At 39.9% G+C, this 23,934-nt stretch overlaps 1 protein-coding gene across 2 annotated transcripts in view; it reads right to left on the minus strand.

Moving 5' to 3' along the window:
- The window catches only part of c4bpa (complement component 4 binding protein, alpha), a 45,656-nt gene extending 22,089 nt beyond the window's left edge, over positions 1–23,567 (minus strand). Inside the window, exons 1-6 of one of the 2 annotated variants that reach the window (XM_012964062.3) lie at positions 23,457–23,567; positions 22,020–22,117; positions 13,732–13,823; positions 11,909–12,091; positions 10,490–10,586; positions 8,371–8,450 (exon numbers count right to left, since the gene is read on the minus strand). In XM_012964062.3, the coding sequence (XP_012819516.1) occupies positions 8,371–8,450; positions 10,490–10,586; positions 11,909–12,091; positions 13,732–13,813 (442 nt within the window). In that variant the 5' untranslated portion in view covers positions 13,814–13,823; positions 22,020–22,117; positions 23,457–23,567. 2 annotated transcript variants of the gene reach the window in all.
- Between the last annotated feature and the right edge of the window lie 367 nt (positions 23,568–23,934).

The raw sequence follows: 23,934 nt of genomic DNA on the forward strand, positions 1-23,934 counted from the left end.
GCTGCTTCATTCGGGGTGACCCCATGATTAAGTTATTCAAATTTGGGGGGTGTAGCTTCAAAGCTGTAAGTGTGGCAGCAGTTTGAAAATCTTCCCTGTCAAAGTCAATGGGAAAATTGGGGTGTTCGGAGCAGCGCCACAAAAAGACAGGGGGCAGGATCGCTTAGAAAAGCACAAGCAACCTGCTCCGCTATAGGGCGAAGTGTGGAGAGTTTGGGTATTGTACCCCTAAAACTGTAGGAGGAGTAGCGTTTAGAAAATAGGGGGCGCTAAGAAAAAGCGGAAGAATAAGCTAAAGTCGAAGAACAGTATGTTGGGGTTTTCAACCCAACATAATAAACTGCATAGCTATAAAGATATTTACTTTTTAAGTTTCCTGGCTGCTGTATTTAATGCCATTATATACACCTCTTCAGATCTTGCTTAAGTCATTAGTGTCAATGTAAAATATTCAGGCGGCAAGCAAATTCCAGTTGAAAAATGGTTTTAAAAATGACACCCATGACAAGCCACTCCCCATTCTCCAGATGCATCCTCAGTGAAAGCAAAGCAGCAAGCCTGACATTAGGGGGCAGATTTACTAATCCACGAATCCGAATCCTGAATGGGAAAAAATCGGATTGGAAACAAACATTTTGCGACTTTTTCGTATTGTTTGCGATTTTTTCGTCATCGTTGAGACCTTTTCGCGAATTGTCGCGACTTTTTCGTAGCCGTTACGACTTTCGCGAATTGTCGCGACTTTTTCGTATTGAGCGCTTTCGTACTCGGCGCGACGACGACGAAAAATTCACAACAATTTGCTAAAAAGTCGTGACGGCAACGAAAAATTCATGACAATTCGTGAAAAAGTCGCGACGGCGATGAAATAACGCAAAATACCGATCATTACGAAAAAAAACGCATTCGGACGCTTTTGGTACATTGGTGATTAGCAAATCTGCCCCTAGATCAGGGGTGTCGAACTTAATCAGAGAAGGGGCCAAAATCTAAAATCCAGCCTAAATCGCGGGCCGAATGGTTTACTGAACAGTCATAGACAGCCATAGACAGTAGCCCCCACACACAGTGCCCCCAATTGCCTCATACACAGTACCCCTCCATAGACAGTAGCCCCCACACACAGTGCCCCCAATTGCCCCCATAGAAAGTACCCCCAATTGCCCCCATAAACAGTACCCTCCATAGACAGTAGCCCCCACACAAAGTGCCCCCAATTGCCTCATACACAGTACCCCCCATAGACAGTAGCCCCCACACACAGTGCCCCCATACAAAGTACCCCCAATTGCCCCCATAAACAGTGCCCCCAAAAATAAGTACCCCCAATTGCCTCATCATACATAGTACCCCCCATAGACAGTAGCCAGCCCGCACACACAGAGCCCCCACAGAAAGTACCCCCAACAGACCAGTGATGTCGGCGGCTCCTTCTCTCTTATGCCGCGGCAACAGGCACTACTATAAGGTTGCGCCTCATCGCTGACGTGTGACGTCATACGCACGGGCGCAACCTTATAAAAGGGCCTGTTGCCGCGGCATGAGAGAAGGAGCCACTGGCGAAGACTTGCTTGGTATGTTTTTGCGCCGAGTGCGCACTCTGCGTAGGGAGCGGCGGTGCTGGGTGCCCCCCTGGGAGTTGGTGCCCTACGCAGAGTGCGTACTCTGCGTATAGGGAGCGGCGGTACTGCGCATGCATAATAGATTGTCCGGCGAGATCACAAGCCTCCTATGTCACCGCGGTCACCTATGACAGCGCGGTGCGGGCCACATTGCAAGGCCTGGCGGGCCGGATTTGGCCCGCGGGCCTTGTGTTTGACATGTGTGCCCTAGATGTATGTTGGGAGCTCTAGCTGAACACCAACTTGGGAGTCACAGGTTGAGGTCTAAAAGCAGCTAAAATAGGCTTTAGATATATACCAAAGCATATTATACAGAGAGCAAAAATATAGCATTACCCGTCACATTAAGTGAGAAATAGTATGTCCAGCACATTATTCAGTCAAAGGCACTGGATACAAGAACAACAGAAACACAAAAAGAGGCAGTGACATTGGCACTCCAAGAACATTATACACAGTTAGGGGCAGTGGAACATTAGGATTAAGATGTGCTGGGGGCAAATGCATTACCAATTTAATTTAAAATGCCCCCGGAACATCTGTAAACATTATATATTAAAGTAGGATAAATACAGAGTTAATTCAATGCATAATACCACCAAACACAAGGCAGAATACTTGCAGATACAACACGTGCTGTGGCAGAGGCCCACAACCATATTACAGATGTAAATAAAATGCTCAACACCTTACTTACATACTTTTTTGTTGTTCCATGTGTCTTTCATCTTTCTGTCATTTTTTTTCTTCTTCCAGTGTTTCTGCTCTTGTATTTCCATATTTACCCATCTCACATTTTCTGGTGATTACTCACATTGCTGCACTCTGCTCCCTTCTGCATTTCTTGGGCTCCCTATTATGATTTTCTTTTTCTCTACAGCCCTCTCTATTATATTTGTGTTCTTTATCTGCTCACTTCCATTTTTTTATATTGCTTATCTTGTACCCATTTGTCTCTCTTCTCTGGTCTATGTGTTCTCCTGATTTGTGTATCCCCTTTTCATTCATATGTCAAGTTCTCTCCTATTTTTCCCTTCTCCTACTCATTTTTTCTTTTTAACAGTATATCATAAAGTAATGTAGCATGGACAGTAAACAAAACAATTGTTTTCTATTCCTATCCCCTCTTTCTCTGCCCCATTTCCACCTCTATATTTTCTAAACTCTTTGCTGCTAACCTGTGGTTTTTTTAATAACTGTTTGTCTGCCTTTTTATAGCTTCTCCCCTCTTATTATTTCTAATTCGGTCATCACTTTTTGACAATCTTTTCCTCTCTAGCCTATTTTCACTGCTCCCATTCCCTCATTCTCCCCTGCACCTGTATGATTTTCAATCTTCTATGCCACTTGCTACTTTTACTTTTGCTCCCTTTACTAATCCCTTTTGCAACTTGCCCCCCACATTTCAAAAATTCCCACTGTCAACACTAAAGTAGTGAAGAACCAGAACGTACTGAAAATACTGCTAAGTTAAGTGTTCAGATTTATGATGCGCCCTGTTTTAGATCAGGGTGCGGGCAGTGTTCCAGTTCTGGTTCTTCACTACTTTACAGCACAGCAATGGGAGTTTCAGATAAACAACAAAACACAGATTACGTGGGGATAAAAGGGAGAGCACATAGGCCATGCAAATGGAAGAGGAAACAGAAGCCATCCTAAGAAGCTGTATTACAGTCTCCAGGAGATGTGCGCTTCTCAATGCGAAGCAAAGCCGTGAGATTGGAGAGTCTGCACAGGGTCCCCGTGGAACAGGGACAGATGGGAACATTATGTCATGGGCTTCTTGGTATGTTAATCAGGGGTCACAAAGAAGGAGCCCCAAAGCATACGTTGTTGCAAAGCCCTGTACTCAACCATACTTAACTGCTTATATACTAAAATGTTGGACTGCAAATCTCAGCATGTTATCAAGGAAGGGCTACAGAATTCTAGCAGATGTAGTCCAGCAATATTAAGGTTGTATTCTTATTGAAATAGAAAGGTTAATTTACTGAGGAGGGTTGTATTAAAAAAAAAAAAAAAAAAAAAAAAAAAAAAAGAGAGAGAGAGAGACCAGTGCTATTTTTTCCAGAATGGAGCACTGGCCCATTGAAAAGACTAGTGAAAAGACAAAAGCTAAAGATGTTAAGATCTCCTTGTTTAGGAAGGTAGTTAAAATCAGGCATAATTGAAAAACAAGGACTGCATTATTGTGCCTTGATCCGATGGCAAAATCAAACCTGCCTGATCAATATCTGGAAGATTTTTAGCAAGATATCATTTAGGCAGGCCTGTTGATTTCACTTGGGCCAAAAAGCAGAGTGTACTGAGTCAGCAGTTTTTATTGGGCTGTGCATGGCCACCTTTAAAGGAGAAGGTAAGCCATAAGCACTTACAGAAAAGCTGCACTGAGTCCTCTATCAAAAGAAACACAGGATTTATTTTCTACTTTTGTGTACACCTGTTCTTCTGTGTCATACTTCCTGCTCATAGAAAAATCCTTCAGGGCATGGCACAAGTCTTCTCAGTTTGCTCCTCTCTCCCCCTCCCAATTGTGCTGTGTAATCTGAGCTACCAGCAGCCAGAACTGCACCATGGAAGCTACTGAGACCAAGCTAAAATTGCAGCTGCTATCTTTAACAAACAGAGAGTGTTTTAGGGTTGCTAAAGCTTTCTGCAGAATATAGTGTTCAAGTTTGCACTGTGGGTAATCTATTGGCAATAAAATGCCAACATGCCTTTCCTTCTCCTTTTAAATGTAATTCACTCCAATAATCCCACCTATTCTGTGTAAATCTGGCTCCATGTTACCATGTTCTAGTAAACAGCAGTCTAATTGGTGAATGCTACTGCATCTGTAATTAAGTTTATGATCCGTAGCATTCTTAACGCTGAATTGTATTGCACATGTAGTTATGGTTTTTGGTCAAAGTTTGTAGAGAACTGGAGTGCACAATGAGACAGTGTTATGGAGGTTTTAGTTCCCCTTAAAGCAGAAGAAAAGGCTAAGTCCTTGGGGGTGCCAAGATGTTAGGCACCCCCAAGTGACTTTTAGTGCTTACCTTTTATGATGGGCTGGTGCCCCTGTTTGGAGAAAACCGCACCAGCCCGGGGTACCTGCAGCGAGCATCTCCTCTTCCTGTTCGCGCTTGCGCAGTAGAGGGAAAAGCTGAACTTTAACAAAAAAGTCAGCTTTTCAGTCTACTGAGCATGCGCCGGCCCTGGGATTTGCTGGCAGAGCGAACATGGAAGGAGGAAGCGCTCGCTACAGCTACCCTGGGCTGGTGCGTTTTTTTCCCAACAGGGGCACCAGCCTGGGGTAAAAGGTAAGCGCTTAAAGTCACTTGGGGCACTTAGCCTTTCCTTCTCCTTTAATGCGCGCTCATGCAATAAAACACAAGGTACACAGCGCAACACAGTAATTTAGGATGAAAAAACAAAACATGTCCATAGAGTTTAACCTTTTACGTACTAAATGAAAAATGCTTAACGGCTAGTTGATCCATAGGAACACAAAATACCCCACCTGAAGCCTTTCCAATTTGCTTCACAGGGGCATATATCAGAGATCAACTTTGTACTAACAGCTATTTTCAGTAAACCTAAATTTTCTCACTTGTTGAATATCAGGACTGTAGAATTAAGTGCCATATCTTCTCCTTGTATTGTTTAAAAAAAAAAAAAAATAACAATAATATCACACACACAACTCTACCTAGTGAATAGCCAGAAAATGAGGCTTGGAAGCCAAAAATGCTTCTTAATTCTGTCAGACTCAAAAAAAAATCTAAAACCAATATTCTCAAATCATATAGGAATTTATGGGAGAACAAAAGGCTTAATCACTGAGGGGGAAACCAAATTGTTAGGCTCCCCACAGTGATCCAGCCAGCAATCCATTGAAAAATCACTGGCCTGGGGTACTATTTCAGTGGTTTTCATCTAAGTTCTGATTTTACTCTGCTGCACGTGTGCACAGCCCAGCCTTGGTTCCCTGGGGAAGGCAAAAAAAGCTGTGCAGCACTCAGTTAAATAGTAAAAAGTAAAGAGGAGTGTTGGCCAAGGGTCTGCAGTAAGCTATTTTAACAGACTGACCCGAAGGATATAAAAAGATTAGGGAAATTACCTTTAGTTTACACAAATGTTTATTATCAAGCAAATATCAGTGTGTGTTGCTCCTTCTCAGAGAACCTTCCTTAAAAACTCTGCACTGGAATGAAAAATTTACCCTTTCTAAAGTTTTCTTGCATTATTTAAAAAACAACCAATGGTGATGTGATACACTTGGGTACTAATTCTGCATACAATAAAGGACAATAAGCAAGTTTTCAAAAAATTGTAACATAGTAAGTTAGGTTGAAAAAAAAGATGTCAAGTCCAGCCTTTTATGTCTATATAACCTGCCTAACTGCTAGCTGATCCAGAGAAAGGCCAAAAACCCCCTTCCGAAGCCTCTCCAATGTGGCACAGATGGGAAAAAAAATTCCTTCACAACTCCAAGATGGCAATCAGACTAGTCCCTGGATCAATTTTGTACTATAAAATGCTAAGCGAGTGTTGCGTGTGATCTAAGTGTTGCATGTGAATTAACTGTTTAGCAGATGTTAAAAACCAAAAGGTATTATACCAGGAATTGCACCCAGTGTAGTTAAGAGTTCCAGTGGGTTTGCCCATGTCACTAAGTGTATATCTTGTCGCGTGTATGTGATTTTGGAGCAGCAGCTCCATGCAGCATTTACTAGTAAGAGATGCAGGTGGGATGCAGACTCTAACGGGGGAACTTGCAGCACTGAGGGCATCTGCAAACATGGGGGAGGATAAGAGGCTCACGGAGCAACCAGTGGCAGGGGTCAATGTAGTGAGGGGGGAAGAAAGGGCCATGGATCCTAATGAAGAAGACAAGTTTGTGACAGCCAAGAGTGAAAGGAGACGGAAGGGTAGGGGGGCTGGTCCACAGATCGTCCAAACCAACAAACTTGAGTGAAGATGCTGTGGAGGACAGCTCTGAAGTGGCATGTATGGGGAAGGCCGACTTTCAGAGCACCCTGGGGGCAGCACCTTTAATAGTTTAATAAGTTGGAGGAATTAGTGCTAGTAAAAAAAGAAAGGTGGATAAGGTAATCTGTCGAAAGGACCCTACATGCTGAGCTGTATATTGCTTGCCTAGTACATGTGGTGGAACAAGTAGATTATTGGAAGGGGCTGGGGAAGACCTGGTGGTCTTGGTACACATGAGCAACAATGACAAGAGGGAGGGGAGGTCCTCAAGAACAATTTAAAAAGACTAGGTTAAATGTTGAGGCCGAGGACTTCCAAGGCAATTTTCTCACCTGTGCCACGAGCAATGTTAAGAAGGCAGTGGGAACTTAGGGAGATTAATGCATTTCTGAGACATTGGTGCAGAGACGAGGGCTTTGGGTTTTGGGGAACTGAGCTGATTTTTCAATCAAGGTAGCTGCACCATCATCGAGGTGCAGCCCATCCCTGGCAGAGAATGGCTAGAGAGTTGGAGGAGATTTTAAATTAGGCATGGGAAGGGATGGTGCAATACGTAATTCTGTGGTAGACAGGTTAGATGAGGTAGCGGGCACAGGAAAGGAAAATGGGGGAGGAGACTTGCTTGGTGGTATTGATAATGACAGGGAGCTGAAGCCTTATGGTTTGAGCTTTTCACAAATAGTAAAAGAGTTCAGCAAATTAATTGTAGGGGTATGCTATAGACCCCCTAATATAAGTGAGGAGGAGGAGGCTCAGCTCCTGTTGCAAATAGAAAAGGCTGTCAGTTTGGGGCACGTAATAATAATGGGGGATTTTAATTACCCTGATATTGACTAGAGCAACAGTACTGCCAGGACAGTACATGGTAACACGTTTTAAACTTGTTGAATGACAACTTTTTGTCACAGCTTGTTAAGGAGCCAACGAGAAACCATGCTGTACTGGATCTAGTGATCTCTAATGACCCAGAACATATAGCAAATGTGCGAGTGGTTAAACCCCAGGGTAATAGTGACCATAATGTTATTTCATTTGATATTTAGTACAAAAAACAAATTCACACTGGGGCAACAAAGACTGAATTTCAGAAAAGGACATTTTAACTCATTAAAGGCTGTCCTGCAGAACATAGATTGGGGCATTATGTTTTCTGCTAAAAACACAGAGCAGAAATGGTTGTCATTTAAAATATTAAATCATTACTGTTCTCAGTTTATTCCCTTAAGAAGTAAATGTAGAACCTTTGTGGCTTAATTCTGAAGTAAAGAAGTTAATATGGAAAAAAGGAAAGCATTTAAGAAATGCATGTCTGAGGGGACAGAAGCTGCAATTAATGAATATAAACACTAATACAAATGTAAAATAGCAATTCGGAAGATAGAAAAAAATAGTCACATTAACATTTTTCCACAGCACTTTTTCTTGAATACACAAGGAACAGCAACTTGATTTTTGATAAATCTGCCCCTTACCTTAAAGGACAAGGAAACCCTGCTTTATTTTTTGAAAAAAGTCCACTGGCCCGGGGAAAATGAATGCAGTGCCAACCCTTCCTCCTTACTAACCTTTCCTTGGCGTCCTCCCTCAGACACAAACTCTTGTACGTCCAGTACAGTAAGATATTGTACTGTGCATGTAAGTTTAGTTCTGAATTAGGAATGCAAAAATGGTGTTGCAGTGCAGCACAAGTTACTTTTATGGACCGGTCATGTTTTTTTTCCCCCAGTATATCCTTGTTCATAAAGATTCTTCCTGTTCCTTATTTCCTTACCTTCACACTGTGGTACAGCATTACTCCACGTTCCATCAGTTTGACATATACGATAATTAAACTTTGAGATCATATTGTACCTAAAATGCAGTAGGAAAAGTTCAATTTTTTTAAAATATCATAGAAGAGTAAATCCCACTTATATATAAAAATGTACTTATAATACTCATTGACTTCAGGAACCATACTACATAATGGAAAGAGAAGCTGAACAGAAAGCAAAAAACATTCTTTGCTGTATCTAGTAGAATTAAGTCTAAAACAACTGGACTTTTCTGAGTTTTTCTTACTTACAAAAGCAGCCCTATCAGCAAAAAATGATTAACCTGACCCTAGATAACTTTTTATGTAGCTTCATATTTTAAAAAGTATCACTTTAAGGGTAACTGCCCCTTTAATACTAATAATACACAGTCAAATGACTTTACCAAACTAACACTTTATTAAAGTACATAATTATGGATCTTACTATACTGATACAAATTAATAGAGCTATCAAACACAAATGTAATTTTCAGTGTTCAGGAGCGAATAAAATCTTGATTGACCAGGATACTACGGTAGTAAGGCGTTTAAGGAAAAAGCTTGTACGTTTTACTTACTCAGTTAGCCAATAAAAGGTATTACCTAACTTTACATTTTCTGCAAGGTACCATAAACAGCTAGTGAGCAACGGTCTCGCTGCAATTCAACTAGAACTCTCATTGGAGATGGACAAGAAGATTGAAACTGTTGTCACAATAAACTAATCAGCACAGTCTTCAATAATGTTAAAATAGGGAGGGTGATATTGTGAAGGTGTCAACGCACCATTAAAGAAACTGAAGGCATGGACAGTAAAAGAAACTGCAGAGGAAACAAAAGCAGAAGAGAAAAGGGAAGGGATGGATAAAAAATAAAGTGAAATAAAGGAAGAAATCTGTATGTAAGGAGGAGAGATGTAGAAAGAGAAAAGGAACGGAGGAGAAAAGTAGAGATTAAAGGGTAATGTTATATTAACCTGTTTTAAGAAGCCCACACACTGAACCAACTGAAACAGCCCATCATAGATTTCAATGTAAAATGCCTAACAAATGCTCGTCAGTTTACCTAGAAAAGCATAGTGAAAAGCTCTCAAGCCACAATTGGCTGACAAGTGCCGACTTAAGCACTTGCCTTTCAATGTACATTTAGCTCAATATTGGACTGCATTAGAGCCGGGTGTTTGGGCTTAAAGAAAGATCACTTAAAGCGGAACGGTCACCTTAAGAAATAATTTCAAATTGTTTTCTATTGTGTTTGGCAAGCAAAATAAACTTTACTTACACTATATAAATTATTTTAATCTTATTTTCTTCAGCCTTGCAATTCACAATTGCAGCAAGCAGGCAGGGGCCATTTTGTGGACACTGTTTTCAAAGCAGGCATTGCATCCTGCCAAAATCTTGTTTCTGTGCCAGTATGGGGGGACCTGAGGCCCATGTAGATGCACTGGTTACACAATTACATTGTGTGGAGGGAGGGGGAATGTGAGGAGGGCAGCCACATCTAAGAAGTTCTGAATTGAAAGTGAAAGTAACTGTCTGCCCCACCTCTATGCCTAAGGCATAGAGGTGGGGAAAGCAATATATGATTGACAGCTGGGATTTTTAATTGCCTGTATAATGGGTATGGATGTGGTAATAAAAAAATTATTTTGGGTTTCATGTTTAATTTGAAAAGGGTTTTTATTATACAGCTTTTTATGTCTGGGTAACAGGTCCACTTTAAATCACCTAAAATATCCCTGTAAAAAAAATTGGGTCCACAACTCTGCCTATTGTGGCACACAGCGCTCAGAGATACATTAAATATATATGTCGGACATGAGTTCCTTGCAAAATCATTTTTAAATTCTAGAATTTATATAGTTAGCTACACCATGGCTAAAATCTACATTAATCACATGAAAAAACAGTCAATAAAAATGAATGAAAAATTGTTGGTTTGCACAGATTAGCACCAATAGTGCTGTGAGAATTATGGATTGATTTCCAGGCAACATATCCCAAACCAGCATATTTTAAGTTATATCAAATAATGCCTTCTGAAGAATTGTGCTGGTACTGGACTGCATAAATAAAACTTTGATAAAACTTACCCTACATTACATGTATAGTTTACTACAGAGCCAAAATTAAAGTCTTCTGCATGAAATTCTCCATTCAGAGTATCTCCTGGATTCCCACAACTTCTCACTGCAGAAAAGAAAATATACAGTAATATGTACCATGCGTACAGGAAAGCAACCCCCCGCCTTCCAATTTAAAAAATAAAGACTGCTTCAAAACAAGGACATTATCCATTAGCAAAGGCTCAAAATATATTGGAATTTGTGTAGAATTCTTTTTTTTTAACAAAATCTAGGCTTCTAAATACATATAAATTAAAAAAAAAACAAAAAAAAACATTTTTGTGATACAGATAGAAAAAGTCCCGTATCTACTGAACACATCAACACCCAATATTTATTGTGTTTTCGGACTCGTATAGGTCAAACAGCAGAACCCTACCAAATTACCAAAGCACTGTTCCAGAAACCTGCATAATTTATATTTCAAGGTTTTACTGCAGGAAACCATACATTTTTGGAAAGAACTCATTCTGCCAAATCCAAAATGGGTAAATATTGCTTTCTATTTCATGTTATCAGTTGTTATAACATTTTCTAAAAAGACTGCAAGGGTCTACTGAACAGTTTAGAAATATTGGAGGCACTATGGAAGAACCAAAATACTCCAAATACCAGGTAAACAGTAACGTAAATGCAGACAATCTTGTAGATAGGAAAGTCCCAAAAGAAAAAAAAAAATCTTCCCACAAAAAGGCATCTCAGTCCCGATATTGGTAACCACAGGCTTTGTGAGATGCCAGAATAAAAATAGTTCATATAAACAATCATTGTTTTCATTTTAGCTACTACAAAATGAACACATTTCTGAAGTTTGGGTATTTGTACGGTAAAGCCACAAAAATGTAAGTTCACTTCAGAAAAGACGGCCATATACTGTACACATTCTCCCTAATCCAAAATGGTTAAATATATGTCACTCTACTCCAAACGAACAATTTGAAAAGCTCTTCTAAAGTTAGTGGTTTTGATTACATTTCTCGAAAATCACCCTAGAGCTTGCACTTTTGGATCATGTCTCTGAACTGATTTGACAGCCCCTTCGGCACAATGCTGAGTGGGCGGTCACTGCTCCTAGATTTCCTCCAGTAGTAATTACTAACTGCCAAATGTAATTCATACATTCTTACAGGGCTTTTTCTTGTCAGCATGTAAGAGATATGCCCTTATCAGGCAAAGGGTTAAATTTAAATATTAAATCCAGTGAATGGAATAAACAAATATTGCTACTAATAAAGTGTACTTCATCTTTTTAAATATATGTTTATGAGTAATATGCTTGCAGTAAGTAAATATGTAACATTCTATAGAATAAATACAGTGATGGCATGGAAGGGAATGTGGCAACAAAAAGGTTAATCTAATAAAAATCAGGGTAAAAATACTTACGCTTACAGAATACATCAGGGGTTGACCATGTAGAGTTGCTTAAACAAGTGATTGTGGTATTCCTACCAGGAATTTTTAGGTAACCAGGGCGGCAAACATATTCCACTACAGTACCAATAGTAAAGCTGTTTTGTGTAGTTTTCAGATCAGCATCCTGAAGTCTAGGAGGAAAATCACAGTCACCTAGTAAAAAAAACCAAAACAAAAAAAAAAAAACAACAACAATTTGGTCAGATAATAGAACAAACAAATTTAGCACCTATGCTGCAGGGGCATACAGAGATAAAAACTAAATAGACAGGTAAGGGGGAGAGTGTAAAATATGACTTTGATGCAATACAAGAGCTTTTCTAGGGGAATGTACAATCACTACGCAGGTCATTTGACAATAAGAGCTTTAAGTATATTCCTTCTGGTATGAACTGGGCCGAACAAATACCTAATTAACACCTAGGCATTTAGTTAACAATATGCTCACCATTATTGACTAATGCCAAATTACTAACTAATGCCATGCAAGGTGGCTCACTAGTTATCCTTGCTCGCTTGCCGCAGTAATAACATTTAGTCAGAGCCGCCCCCTTGCCTAGCGAGGCCACATTACTAATGCAGAGAGTGTTATTGCTGCCGTGGCTTTTTGCCACCCCTGGTAACTTGCTAGGCGCTGCCGCCTGAGGAGAGTTTCTCAACTCGCCTCATGGCAGCAGCACTCCTGCATTTAGTATGGCCTACACACAGGCAGCTAAGGGCAAGCAGTGTATGGCACTGTGGGAGGTGAACCTGGCATGGGTTTGTTCTGGGAATTAGTTAACAGTTGGAAATTAAATGGTTCCCAAGGTGTATAATTACGTGCTGGGGGTTGTTGTGCTATCCACAGGGGAGGAGGAGGCAAATGGATTTGAGGGTGTGTCTTAATTTGGGTTTTTGCTGCACTACCACCATTAATGTGGGCATGGTCTTGTGATAACATGGGTGTGGTTTGAAGTGGGTGTGGTTTAAAAAAGGGGAAAAGTGGTCAAAACTGGCTTCAATTCACGGCCCTCCACTTTGTATGCTAGAGAAATTCCGGCCCTCGGCCCGCCCACCTCGACCACGCATACACGCACAGCCCCCTACTCGCATCACAACTCATACGGAACATTGGGGAGAAAACGCGCTAAAGTTTCGGCGCGTCCTCTCCCCATTGCTCCGTATGCGGGCAAAATTTTTCGGTGCGCCAGGGCAGCATGCCGCCCCTAAATTTCTGCTGCCCTAGGATGGGTCTTTGTGGCCTTGCCACAAATCCGGGCCTGCCAGTTCTAGCTATACCAAGCAATGCATTTCACACAAAATATCTTTCAGACACAGGTGCAAATGTGCAAAAATGTTTACTAAATTGTAGTACAGGTATAGGACCCATTATCCAGAATTCTCGGGACCAAGGGTATTCCGGATAAGGGGTCTTTCAGTAATTTGGATCTCCATACCTTAAGTCTACTAAACAATCAATATAATATTAATTAAACCCAAAAGGATTGTTTTGCATCCAATAAGGATTAGTTATATCTTAGTTGGGATCAATAACAAGGTGCTGTTTTATTATTTCAGAGAAAAAGGAAATCAGATTTAAAATTCTAAATTATTTGATTAAAAAAGGAGTCTATGGGAGACGGACTTTCCGTAATTCAGAGCTTTCTGGATAATGGGTTTCAGGATAAGGGATCCCATACCTGTATACATTTTTCCATAATTGCAATTTCATTCAAATATTTAAATTATTAAATAAAGGATACCACCTACAATGTGCATAAAAGTAACAGAATCTAAAAGTACCAAATGCATACCATGAGTCCCAGAGAAGAGGGCTGCAATGATTATCAGAAGAAAAATACACCAACATCTGATACAAAAGGAAAATGAAATCATCTTGATGAATCTGCAGGAAAAAAAAAATATTTCTAATACAAAAGTACTATAGATTGCAGGCATACATATTTAACTCACCGAATTCCTAACTTCTAAGAGAAGCATTAATAATAATTAAAAAAAAAAAAATATTAACAATACAACCTAACAAATCCTTAGACTCAGTTGAATGGCCCTACCTGTGAGAGGGTGTAATAAAGATTCCACCTGGGGAAAACTTCATTAAATGGATTAAACTCCTGTACCAAACCCAGAGAGAGTAAATAATGTCTGTTGACCCACATTTAACATCACTAGGGTAACAAGGCAAGGGTGCACCTTCTCCCCACAGTCTTCGGGTCTCTCCGCCAATACGAACCCTGCTTGTGCATGCGCAGTTGGTGGAAATCTGCTTAAACTACACATGTGCAAGCAGGGTCCATGTCGGTGGTGAGACCCGAAGACTTTAAAGTCTTTAAAAGGAGAAGGAAAGGCTAATAAAGAGTTAATCTCAAAATGCAGGCATACCTACAGTTGTCTCAATAGTGTCCTTAAGTCTCCCCATATTTCTTGTGTTTAGATGATCAGAAGCCAAACAGGAAGAAAAAACGCTGGGCTGGGTAGAGAAGATTCCCATAATGCATTGCTCCTGCACAGACACTGTGGCCAGATCTTCAGTTAGCACACAACTGTGTGGGCAAGTTGGTGTGTGAGCCGGGGTGCGCTCCTGATATGTGCTCAGTTGTGGGCAGTTGGTGCGCTCCTGATATGAGCGCAGTTGTTGTGTGAGCCGGAGTTGTGAGCAAAACGCAGCCGGCAGGTGCGGGGGGGAAAGGGAGCGGAGAGGGGATCAGAGCGGGGGAGAGTTGGTGTGTGAGCCGGAGTTGTGAGCATGCACAGTAGAGACGGTGAGGGAAAGGGAATGGGCATCCCTTGTTAAAGATGGCGGCGCCGTTCACTAACACAAGTATGTAGTTTTTAGTCAGTGTATCTCTGTAAATCTTTCATTAGGCAACCCAGGAATATAGTGTTTTTACACAGCAATAGTAGTACTATTTAATTGTGTGCTTAATAGATTTTGACTTTCCTTGTCCTTTAAAGTTAGAGATTAAGCGATAAGGGAGAGGTGAGAGGGGTCAAGGCAGTGCTAGTTAGGGGGTATAGTTCTCCTTTTATTGTATATAGTTCTACATTTAAATACCTAGTTTGATGTTTGTGCCCTGTTCCCTTTGTTAGTATAGTAAGTACAAAAGATGGTTTTACAGATATCTTATCAGGGTCACCACTATCTTTCAGCAAGATTGTTAGCGTCATCTTTCCCTGCCCCCCTCAGGATCACGCAAGCAGAGCACTGGTGACAGGATGCTCTTAAGTTTTCTGCATGTCCTGTTCCCAGTGATCCATATACGAGCAAATTGAGGTGCATCGGGGCAGCATTCCGCCAATAAATATGTGCCACCCTAGGCCTGGGCCTTTATGGCCTTGCCACAAATCCGGGCCTGAAGAATGTACCACATTCTTCACTCTCCTCCTGGAAACAGTGGTTTTGTCTGTTGGATCTGTTTCTCCTCTGGGTGAATTTTTTTTAAACCTTTTGCCTCTGGATTTCTGCACCTTCAAAGAACTTTCCTATTCTATGGATTATCTCCTCCCTACAATGGATTTCTCTATTACTTATTTCCTTTAGGAAGTGGCTTCTCTGAGAGCTCATTCTACTAATGGCATAATTAATAATAAGTGCTTCATGAAACTTGACTTTGTACAAACAATTGCAATGTTCTATATAAAAAAGTTTTTTATGCACACATTTCAAACATAGCTTTCAATATGCAGTTGTTTCAGCACTATTTAAAACAAACTTCCAGCACAGCTGAGGCAAATGCACAAAGTAGGCCTCAGTTTTTTTCTTTGCAACAACTGTTGCAAAGATTATACATAGTTATTTACACAAATTACTGGCCAGTAAAATTAACATTTAAAGATTAACAAACAAACAATATTTGTTAGCTAAATTCACCCCACCATACTTTGTATTGATTGTTTAAAGTCTGTATTTGATATTAATAAAAAAAAGGAAATTGACCCTGCACATTGTCCTTAACTTGTCTCAAACAGTGTCACTGTGCATGATGTGACACCTAGGTCACCTATACAGCAAGATGCAACTCAGTATATCACAGACAACCATTAGCCTGTCACAGGTTTACTGAAAAAACTTCTTACCACCTGGTCCAAACTACCCCTGACCTCCACCTGTAATAATTAGCTTCTCAACTATTCTTATTCTCACGGTGGTTTAACCCGGACCCATCTAACCCCAACATGGCCCTACAGGCAACGTGATTTCAACTTTGATCATCCAGTCTTAACTGATATATACAGAGTGTGGGCTACAGCTCTTACACAATGTAAAGTGAACCCCTACCTATCCTTGTCCACTTAGAGCACTTTTAGAACAATTAAAATATGAACGTCAGACTAAAACAGCATCAAAGTACTAGCAGATCTAGCTCATGAGGGCACCTTTAAAATCTATGACCAAATCAAATCTGCCAAACCTGAAAGACTACCCAAATGCTTTGTTTACCTGCAACTAAGGCCAACTTTTGCCAACAATTTCAACACCTACAGGTAGAATGTATTGCAATTGGCCTGGAAAGTATTATTTGGGCCTATGACTTATTCTTCAAGAGCCTAGTGGCCATGATTCCATCACCCTTTCAAGCATCCTTTGATAAATGGAAAAAAAATCATGTCCGGCCTGAATTCAAGGCTTTGCACAAGGCCACAGCCTAAGCATATGAATATCTCATATTGTCCAGGGATAGATTAATACAACTTGAAATTCCAAATCAACTTTATTAATCAAGTGCTTAGCCAAATTCCAAAATCCAGAGCCTTACTCCGCCATGTGACTTTACTCGAACCCTTAAAGAGTTAAGAGAAACAGTGGCAATAGCATTACCCTTAATTAAACTCACCTCTCTAGGGGCTGCCCCCAAAAATATGAAAATGTTTGGCAACCATGGGAAAATATGTAAAACACTAGGATCTGTTATTAACTTACATACAGCTTTTGACTCAAAAATGTCTGCATTGTACCCCACCACACTTTATTCAGCCAAGTACATTTGAACTAAATGTGAATGCAACTTTCTTCTGAATCTGACATAACCAATTTACCATTCCTTCCTATCAATTTGTACTCCATAATATGTATTTGCATTGCTTTTCTACTTTGTGTTTAAAGGAGAAGGAAAGGCATTTTGGCATTTTACTGCTAACAGTTTAGTCACATTAGTGTAAGCTAGAACACTATATTTATTCTGCAGAAAGCTTTACTATACCCGAGTAAACAGCCCTAGAAGCTCCCTCTGTTAGCTTAACATAGCAGCTGGCATTTTAGCTTGGTCTCCATAGCTTTTTGCTTCAGCTCTAGCCACTGGTAGCTCAGATCACACATTCTTATGGGAGGGGGGAGCAAAAAAAGGGAGGGGGAGAGGGAGAAAGGAGAGCTGCACAGACTTGTGCCCCAACCCTGAAGGAGCCCTAAAGGAGAGGAAGTCTGATACTGAAGAACATGTTTACACAAAAGACGACAAGAAGTCATGTGTTTCTTTACTTCCCCTTTAAATAAAGCTTTAGAAAAGACTAACAAAACAGAAAAATTATGCTAAGATAAACTGTAAATCAGTTCAGCATTTCCTAAATACTATACAAACTGATCCAGTGAAAGGGGAATAAAAACCCAGCAGCCCAGCTGCTCCCAAACGTAGGAAAACTGCCAAATCATTTATTTGATTGTACCACACATACATACTGGGGCCTAAATCATCACAGAAAACCATCATTAAAGAAAAATAAAATCTCTCTCACCCACCCCCCCCACTCCTGCTTTCATCAGTTGGTACTAAAGCTCTTTTTGTTACACCCAGAGTCATACAGAACACCAAATCTTAAGTCCCAGTAGGTGGGACGGCATTAGTGTTTATGTGGGCATCCAGTTCTAGCCCACATAAACTTAAGCAACAAAAGGGGAAAGACTTAGATTAGAAATCTGTTGGCCTTTTCTACTAATGGCATAATTACTAATGGGGCTGAGAACCTGGACATTTTATCTTCCATGTGAGTCTGCACAAGCCATTTGGTTTATATAGCTCATTGTGTCTCACTATGAAACACCATTTAAATAGATCTGATATATCAACTGAAATGAAGTCAGTGGCGTGTTGTCAAAAAAAAAAAAAGGCTTGTGCATGCAACCAACCCCTGGACTGTTCAAGAAGGTGGGCAGAGTGGATGTATTATATCCACATAACCCCACCCTTGGTGCAGTTTACCACTGAAAGATACAACAGATAATAATATGAGAGCTTAAAGGAGAAAAAGGTAAAAACTAAGTAAGCTTTATCAGAAAGGTCTAGGTAAATACAGCCATAAGCACTCACAGGAACGCTGCACTGACTTCTCTGTCAAAAGATTTCTTGTGTCTGTAATTCATGTGCCAGGGACACAGCTTTCTCTTTCTCCCCTCTCCTGCTCCCCCTACCTCAAGAATGCTAAGAACTCACTCCCCCTTCCTTAAGAATGTGGATCTGAGCCAATCAGCAGAAAGCTGACTCATAGGGGCTGATTTACTAAGACACGAATTCCGACCGAATTGGAAAAATTCCGATTGGAAAACGAACATTTTGCGACTTTTTCGTATTTTTTGTGAAAAAGTCGCGATAATTTTCCGAAAAAATCGCAAAATACCGATCATTACGAAAAAAACGCAATCGGACGCATTCGGCCCGTTCGTGAGTAAGTAAATGGGCCCCATAGTCTTACAAACTGAGCATGTACACGGGTCTTGCTCTTGGTGCAGGAGCAAGGCATTATGGGAACTTTCTTTACACAGCTCAGCGTTTTTTCTTCCTGTTTGGCTTCTGATCATCTAAACAGATGAAATATGGCGAGACTTAAGGGCACTTTTGAGAGAACGGAAGGTATGCCTGCAGCTTGAAATTAACTCTTTATTAGCCTTTCCTTCTCCTTTAACCAATAATAAGCAGAAGAATTTAGAATGCATCTGGTAAATGTATGTATTCGTCTGTAAGACTAAAGATAGCAAAATTATCCACCCTTTTACTGATAATCCTTTCTATCGAAAGGTTGAGAAAACTTACAAAATGTAGTAATTTTGGTAATATAGCAATCAATCAGCATTCATCTTTGATATATCCACTTTTAGAAAAATTTAATTGGTTGCTGTAAGTCATGTTACTACACAGTTTAGTGATTTTTCCAGTTAAGGCCTAAAATATCATGTGTGCCATTCTTCAATATTATCCATATAGCATAGCTTAATTAGCATAATACATTTATATCTACATATATATCCATTGTGCTACGTGCAAAATATTAGCATCCCTGTACTGTGTGGATTACATATACTGTGTGGTTTAGATATTAGAGATACTATGTGAAAAAAGAAGTTAATAATCTTTAGCTCAAGAAACAGGAGATTAAGAAATTGCTTTAGCTAAAGAAATGCATGCTTAAGAAAAGTTATGCTATGGGTTAATCCACACTTTTTTAACAATTATATTAAAAATCCATTCCTTACTGTAGTAATATGTTTGGGGACTATGCATACATACCTGCAAGTGTATGATTTTAGTATCATTTAATTGTATGAATGTACATAGTGCACAAGATATCTGTATAGATTTAAACAGTCAGTCAGATGTTGCTTAAGTTGGGAATGCTTTGAAGTGCCTATCTCTGGAAAAGAACCGTGGTTGTTTCCTTTTACCTGGTTGTGGTAAATATTGGAATATCCAGTATATTTGTAATAATATACTACATCTACACGATACACAACACTTACCTAGGCAAATAATCAAATAGACCGTCTATTTTGGTAAGCTACAATCAAACCTTCCACATCCATCCTTTTTAAAATCTTGAAAATTTCATTATCCAAAAAGGAAAATGGATACAACAAATCCCTAATCTTACACAAGAAAAACTGTTAACCCTACATTTTAGATCTCTATCGCTTCTCAATTCAAGTAATTTTCACATTATGTTTTTTGTTTTTTACTAGTAGGGGTTATTTTTCCCCAGAACTACGTTAAAAAAGTGGGTTGGTCTCAATCAGATGCATGCTTAAAATGTCATGCCCCAAAAGCAGATATCTTTCATTGTCTATGGTCCTGTCCTTTGATTAAGTTATTTTGGGAATTAGTCATTATCTACGGCAGTGCTGTCCAACTGGCGGCCCGCGACCCCCCTCTGTGTGGCCCCCCACCTGTCTGGCTGCTTTGATGGTTTACCTTTGAGTAAGCATTAAATGGTATCAGTACTGAGATTAACTGGCCCCCTGCATGGTTCTCACCTCAGATTCGGGCTGTAATCCCTCTGTATTGTTTAAAAATGTAATCCCCTGTGTTTTTCACACCTTTTAATACCTGCATTGTTCACCCCCTGCAGTGTTCACACCTCAGGCTCAGAGTGTAATCACTCCCATTGTTCACTTCTTCACACCTCAGACATAGGTACTGTAGGCAGAGTATGGCACATACAGCCAGCATAGGGCAGGTAGAGTATGGCACACACAGGCAGCATAGGTCAGGGAGGGTATGGCACACACAGGAAGGGTAGGGCAGGCAGAGTATGGCACACACAGGCAGGGTAGGGCAGGCAGAGTATGGCACACACAGGCAGCATAGGTCAGGGAGGGTATGGCACACACAGGAAGGGTAGGGCAGGCAGAGTATGGCACACACAGTCAGGGAAGGGCAGGCAGAGTATGGCACACACAGGCAGGGTAGGGCAGGCAGAGTATGGCACACACAGGCAGGGTAGGGCAGGCAGAGTATGGCACACAGAAGCAGCATAGGGAAAGCAGAGTATGGCACACACAGGCAGGGTAGGACAGGCAGAGTATGGCACACACAGACAGCATAGGACAGGCAGAATGCTGCCTTTGTGTGCCATACTCTGCTTGCCCTATACTGCTTGTGGGAGGTGAACCTGGCAGGGGTTTGTTGTGGGAGTTTGTTAGCAGTTGGAAATAGCCATTAAATTGTCCCTAAGGTGTGTAATTATGTACTGGGGGTTGCTGTGCTATCCACAGGGGAGGAGGAGGCATATGGAATTTAAGGGTATATCTTAATATGACATAATTCTTTCACATATGAATGATGGTTGATATCCACACAGTAAGGACCAAGCATTTGGGATTTTGCTGTGCTACCACCATCGTGATAAAATAGGTGTGGTTTGAAGTGGGTGTGGTTTCAAAAAGGGGAGTGGTCAAAACTGGCTTCCATTAGCGGCCCTCCACCATGTATGCTAGAGAAATTCCGGCCCTCAGCACCGTAGAAGTTGGACAGCACTGATCTACGGCAAAGATACATTACATGTTCAGATAGATCTTACTCCTTTATCTGCTATTTTTAGAGTTGAAACCTTTTTTTCTTCCTGGGTAAAATACGTGCAAACACTATCCCCTACACGACAACAAGAAATACTTTATAAATTCAGGCTCACCACTTGGTATATGTCTGAGGAGTTAGCAGGGAAAAACCCTTTAACAAATGTAACTTAAATAAAAAGGATATTGACCAAAATTCTGATGTAATGGTAGCTGAAACAAGAGGAGCTCTAGGGAAAAAAATAAATCATCAATCTTCAGGGTAATTTAAAGTGTAACATGTGAATTGGATCATTGTGGAGGGTCAAAAGAAGGAGTGTGTAGACCCAACTCAGTTCATGTATATAACTACTGTTTATGCAATGGCATGTTATTTTATGTATATGTATTTTATTGGTGCAAATAAAAACATAAAAAAAAAAGGAATGCTGCTTATAGAAACTTTGCCTAAAGGTTGTGCTAAATGCCAAATTAAGGATGAACTGTTTTGCTAACCTCTGATGATGCTATGGTACCAGGTTAATAAAAAGTATTGTACTGGTCAGTTGGGGAGAAGATCTTTTCAAGCCACTGAATGTGTATGTATTCTGTGCTGGCTTAAATAAAACTTCCTTCTCTGATGAAGTACTTTCTGCGACTTGGCTGAAGTTCTGTGGGTTACTCATACCGTGGTTATCAGGACCTAACATTCTATATATTACTTATAACTTATAAGTTATATAACTTAAACCCAGTTTTAAATAAATTGTAAGACACAATAATAGATTCCCCTTAGTGAAAATATTTCATTTTCCATAGCCTTACCTTAATTCTCAGTGTCTTTCTTATAATCTCTTCAGGATTTCCACAAATAGGTTCTGTGCTTTGTAGGGTTTTTTCTCAAAATATATTCAAGAATGATACTTCAAAATAAAACAGGTTTAGGTTAGATTGGACCTTGTACCCATGTTTATAACAGAAGATTTTTTTTTTGCAAAAGCAGCCACACAAATAGAATCACAACTGGAAACATTTCCATGTGTTAATACGTTTGATTCAAAATGTGTTGTGACCTGAGATAATGTTTAAAAGAAATGCGTGACTAAGTTAAACACTGAACTGATGAACCGTGAAAGCTTATTTACCCGGTTTACCAGTAACATAATTACTGAATAAATTAAACATTTTGCAGATGAACTCATACAGTGAATATAGTATACATTTATTAAGTTTAGATTAGAAATATTCAATAGTGATATAATTATGTTATTAACCCACAAATCAAATAATGTAAAAGAAAGTTCATGCTTTATTTACTACCACCCAAAAACCCAAGCCAAAACTTTTGAACAACGAATGCAAATAAATGAAATATAACTATATGAACTTAATTCAGATATACGGTAATAATAACGTGATAAAAATGTGACGTAAATTACTTGATTCAATAACTTGCACTATTAAGTTTTTAGTGATTTCAATACATATGGGAAAAGAGCATCAGAGGTAATGAACCCCAGAGTTCTATTTTAAATTAATTTACTAATGATTTTCCAGAAGTAACCACAAGTACAGTACATTGGAAATTGAAGCAGACTGAACTATATTATTTCTCTAAATACTAGGCTGCAGTAGGAGTATACCTATATTAATAGGCTACAAACTGTGTTGTAGAAGGCAGAAAAGTGCAATCGTACAATCAATGTGAAACAGCCTAGTACATAGAGCAGTGAGCAAACTTTTTATAAACACTTGATATCAGCTACTCTGAGTCCACTCTATTCTGCTTCTATTACTTGATCCCCCCAATCTTATTGTACAGCGATGCAGAATATGTTGGCGCTTTATAAATAAATGTTAATAATAATAATCATGGTCTATTTCAGGTTGCATACATTGGCTGCATACATTGACATCCCAACTTGCTGGGGGAGAAGAACGACACAATAGTATTGTGAAGAAAAAAGAAAAAAAATAACTAGAAAAAAACTAAGTTATATGCATTCAAACAGTCCATTACAATAAGGGTAATAAGAGTTTTCTTTTAATTAATTTCGAAGCGAGTAAGTCACAGTGTAAAGAAAAAAAACGAAAGTGCCTTTGTTTCATACGAGTAACGGGGGACCCTTGCTCTTCCTCCATATCCTATCTCCTCATCGCCCACATACACTCACACCCGTCACCCATGCAAAGGACACTGAGAATAAGTCAAGTCACGATGCTCGAAGTATCTATGTTGCCATGATAATATTTCGTTCTCACCTGCACCATTAGCGATCCCGACTGCTGTATGCACCAGTCTCTCTGTTCCTTGGAATCAGGTGAATTGTAGGCGCTACGTCACCAAACAGGGGTGGGTATTACCTCTCCTCTTTTAATGGAAATGTCTGTGACATATATTATTGGGCAGTTTGCCCACGAATAAGGCGTCAGGTTGCTGGCGGAAATGAGTCATAAAGGATGGTAAATTGGTAAGGGCAAGATAATAGAAACTGGGGAAGTGTGCGTATCAGGCTTTCGCCATCAGTTGTTTAAACAACCGCTCCTCAATGTTGAAAGCACAATTTCTAATTAAGGAAGTATTAGTCTACAGAGTGTATGATGCGTCTATTGAATATAATATACTTTAGTACACCACACAGTCTAAAGGAAATTAAAGCTGGTGTGGGGATACACCTGAACGCCAAGCTCTTAGGCCAATTATGGTAAAACCTAGAGTGTATAATATATTTACTGTTAT

Source organism: Xenopus tropicalis, chromosome 2, assembly GCF_000004195.4.
Source record: "Xenopus tropicalis strain Nigerian chromosome 2, UCB_Xtro_10.0, whole genome shotgun sequence".
Lineage (NCBI taxonomy): Eukaryota > Metazoa > Chordata > Amphibia > Anura > Pipidae > Xenopus > Xenopus tropicalis.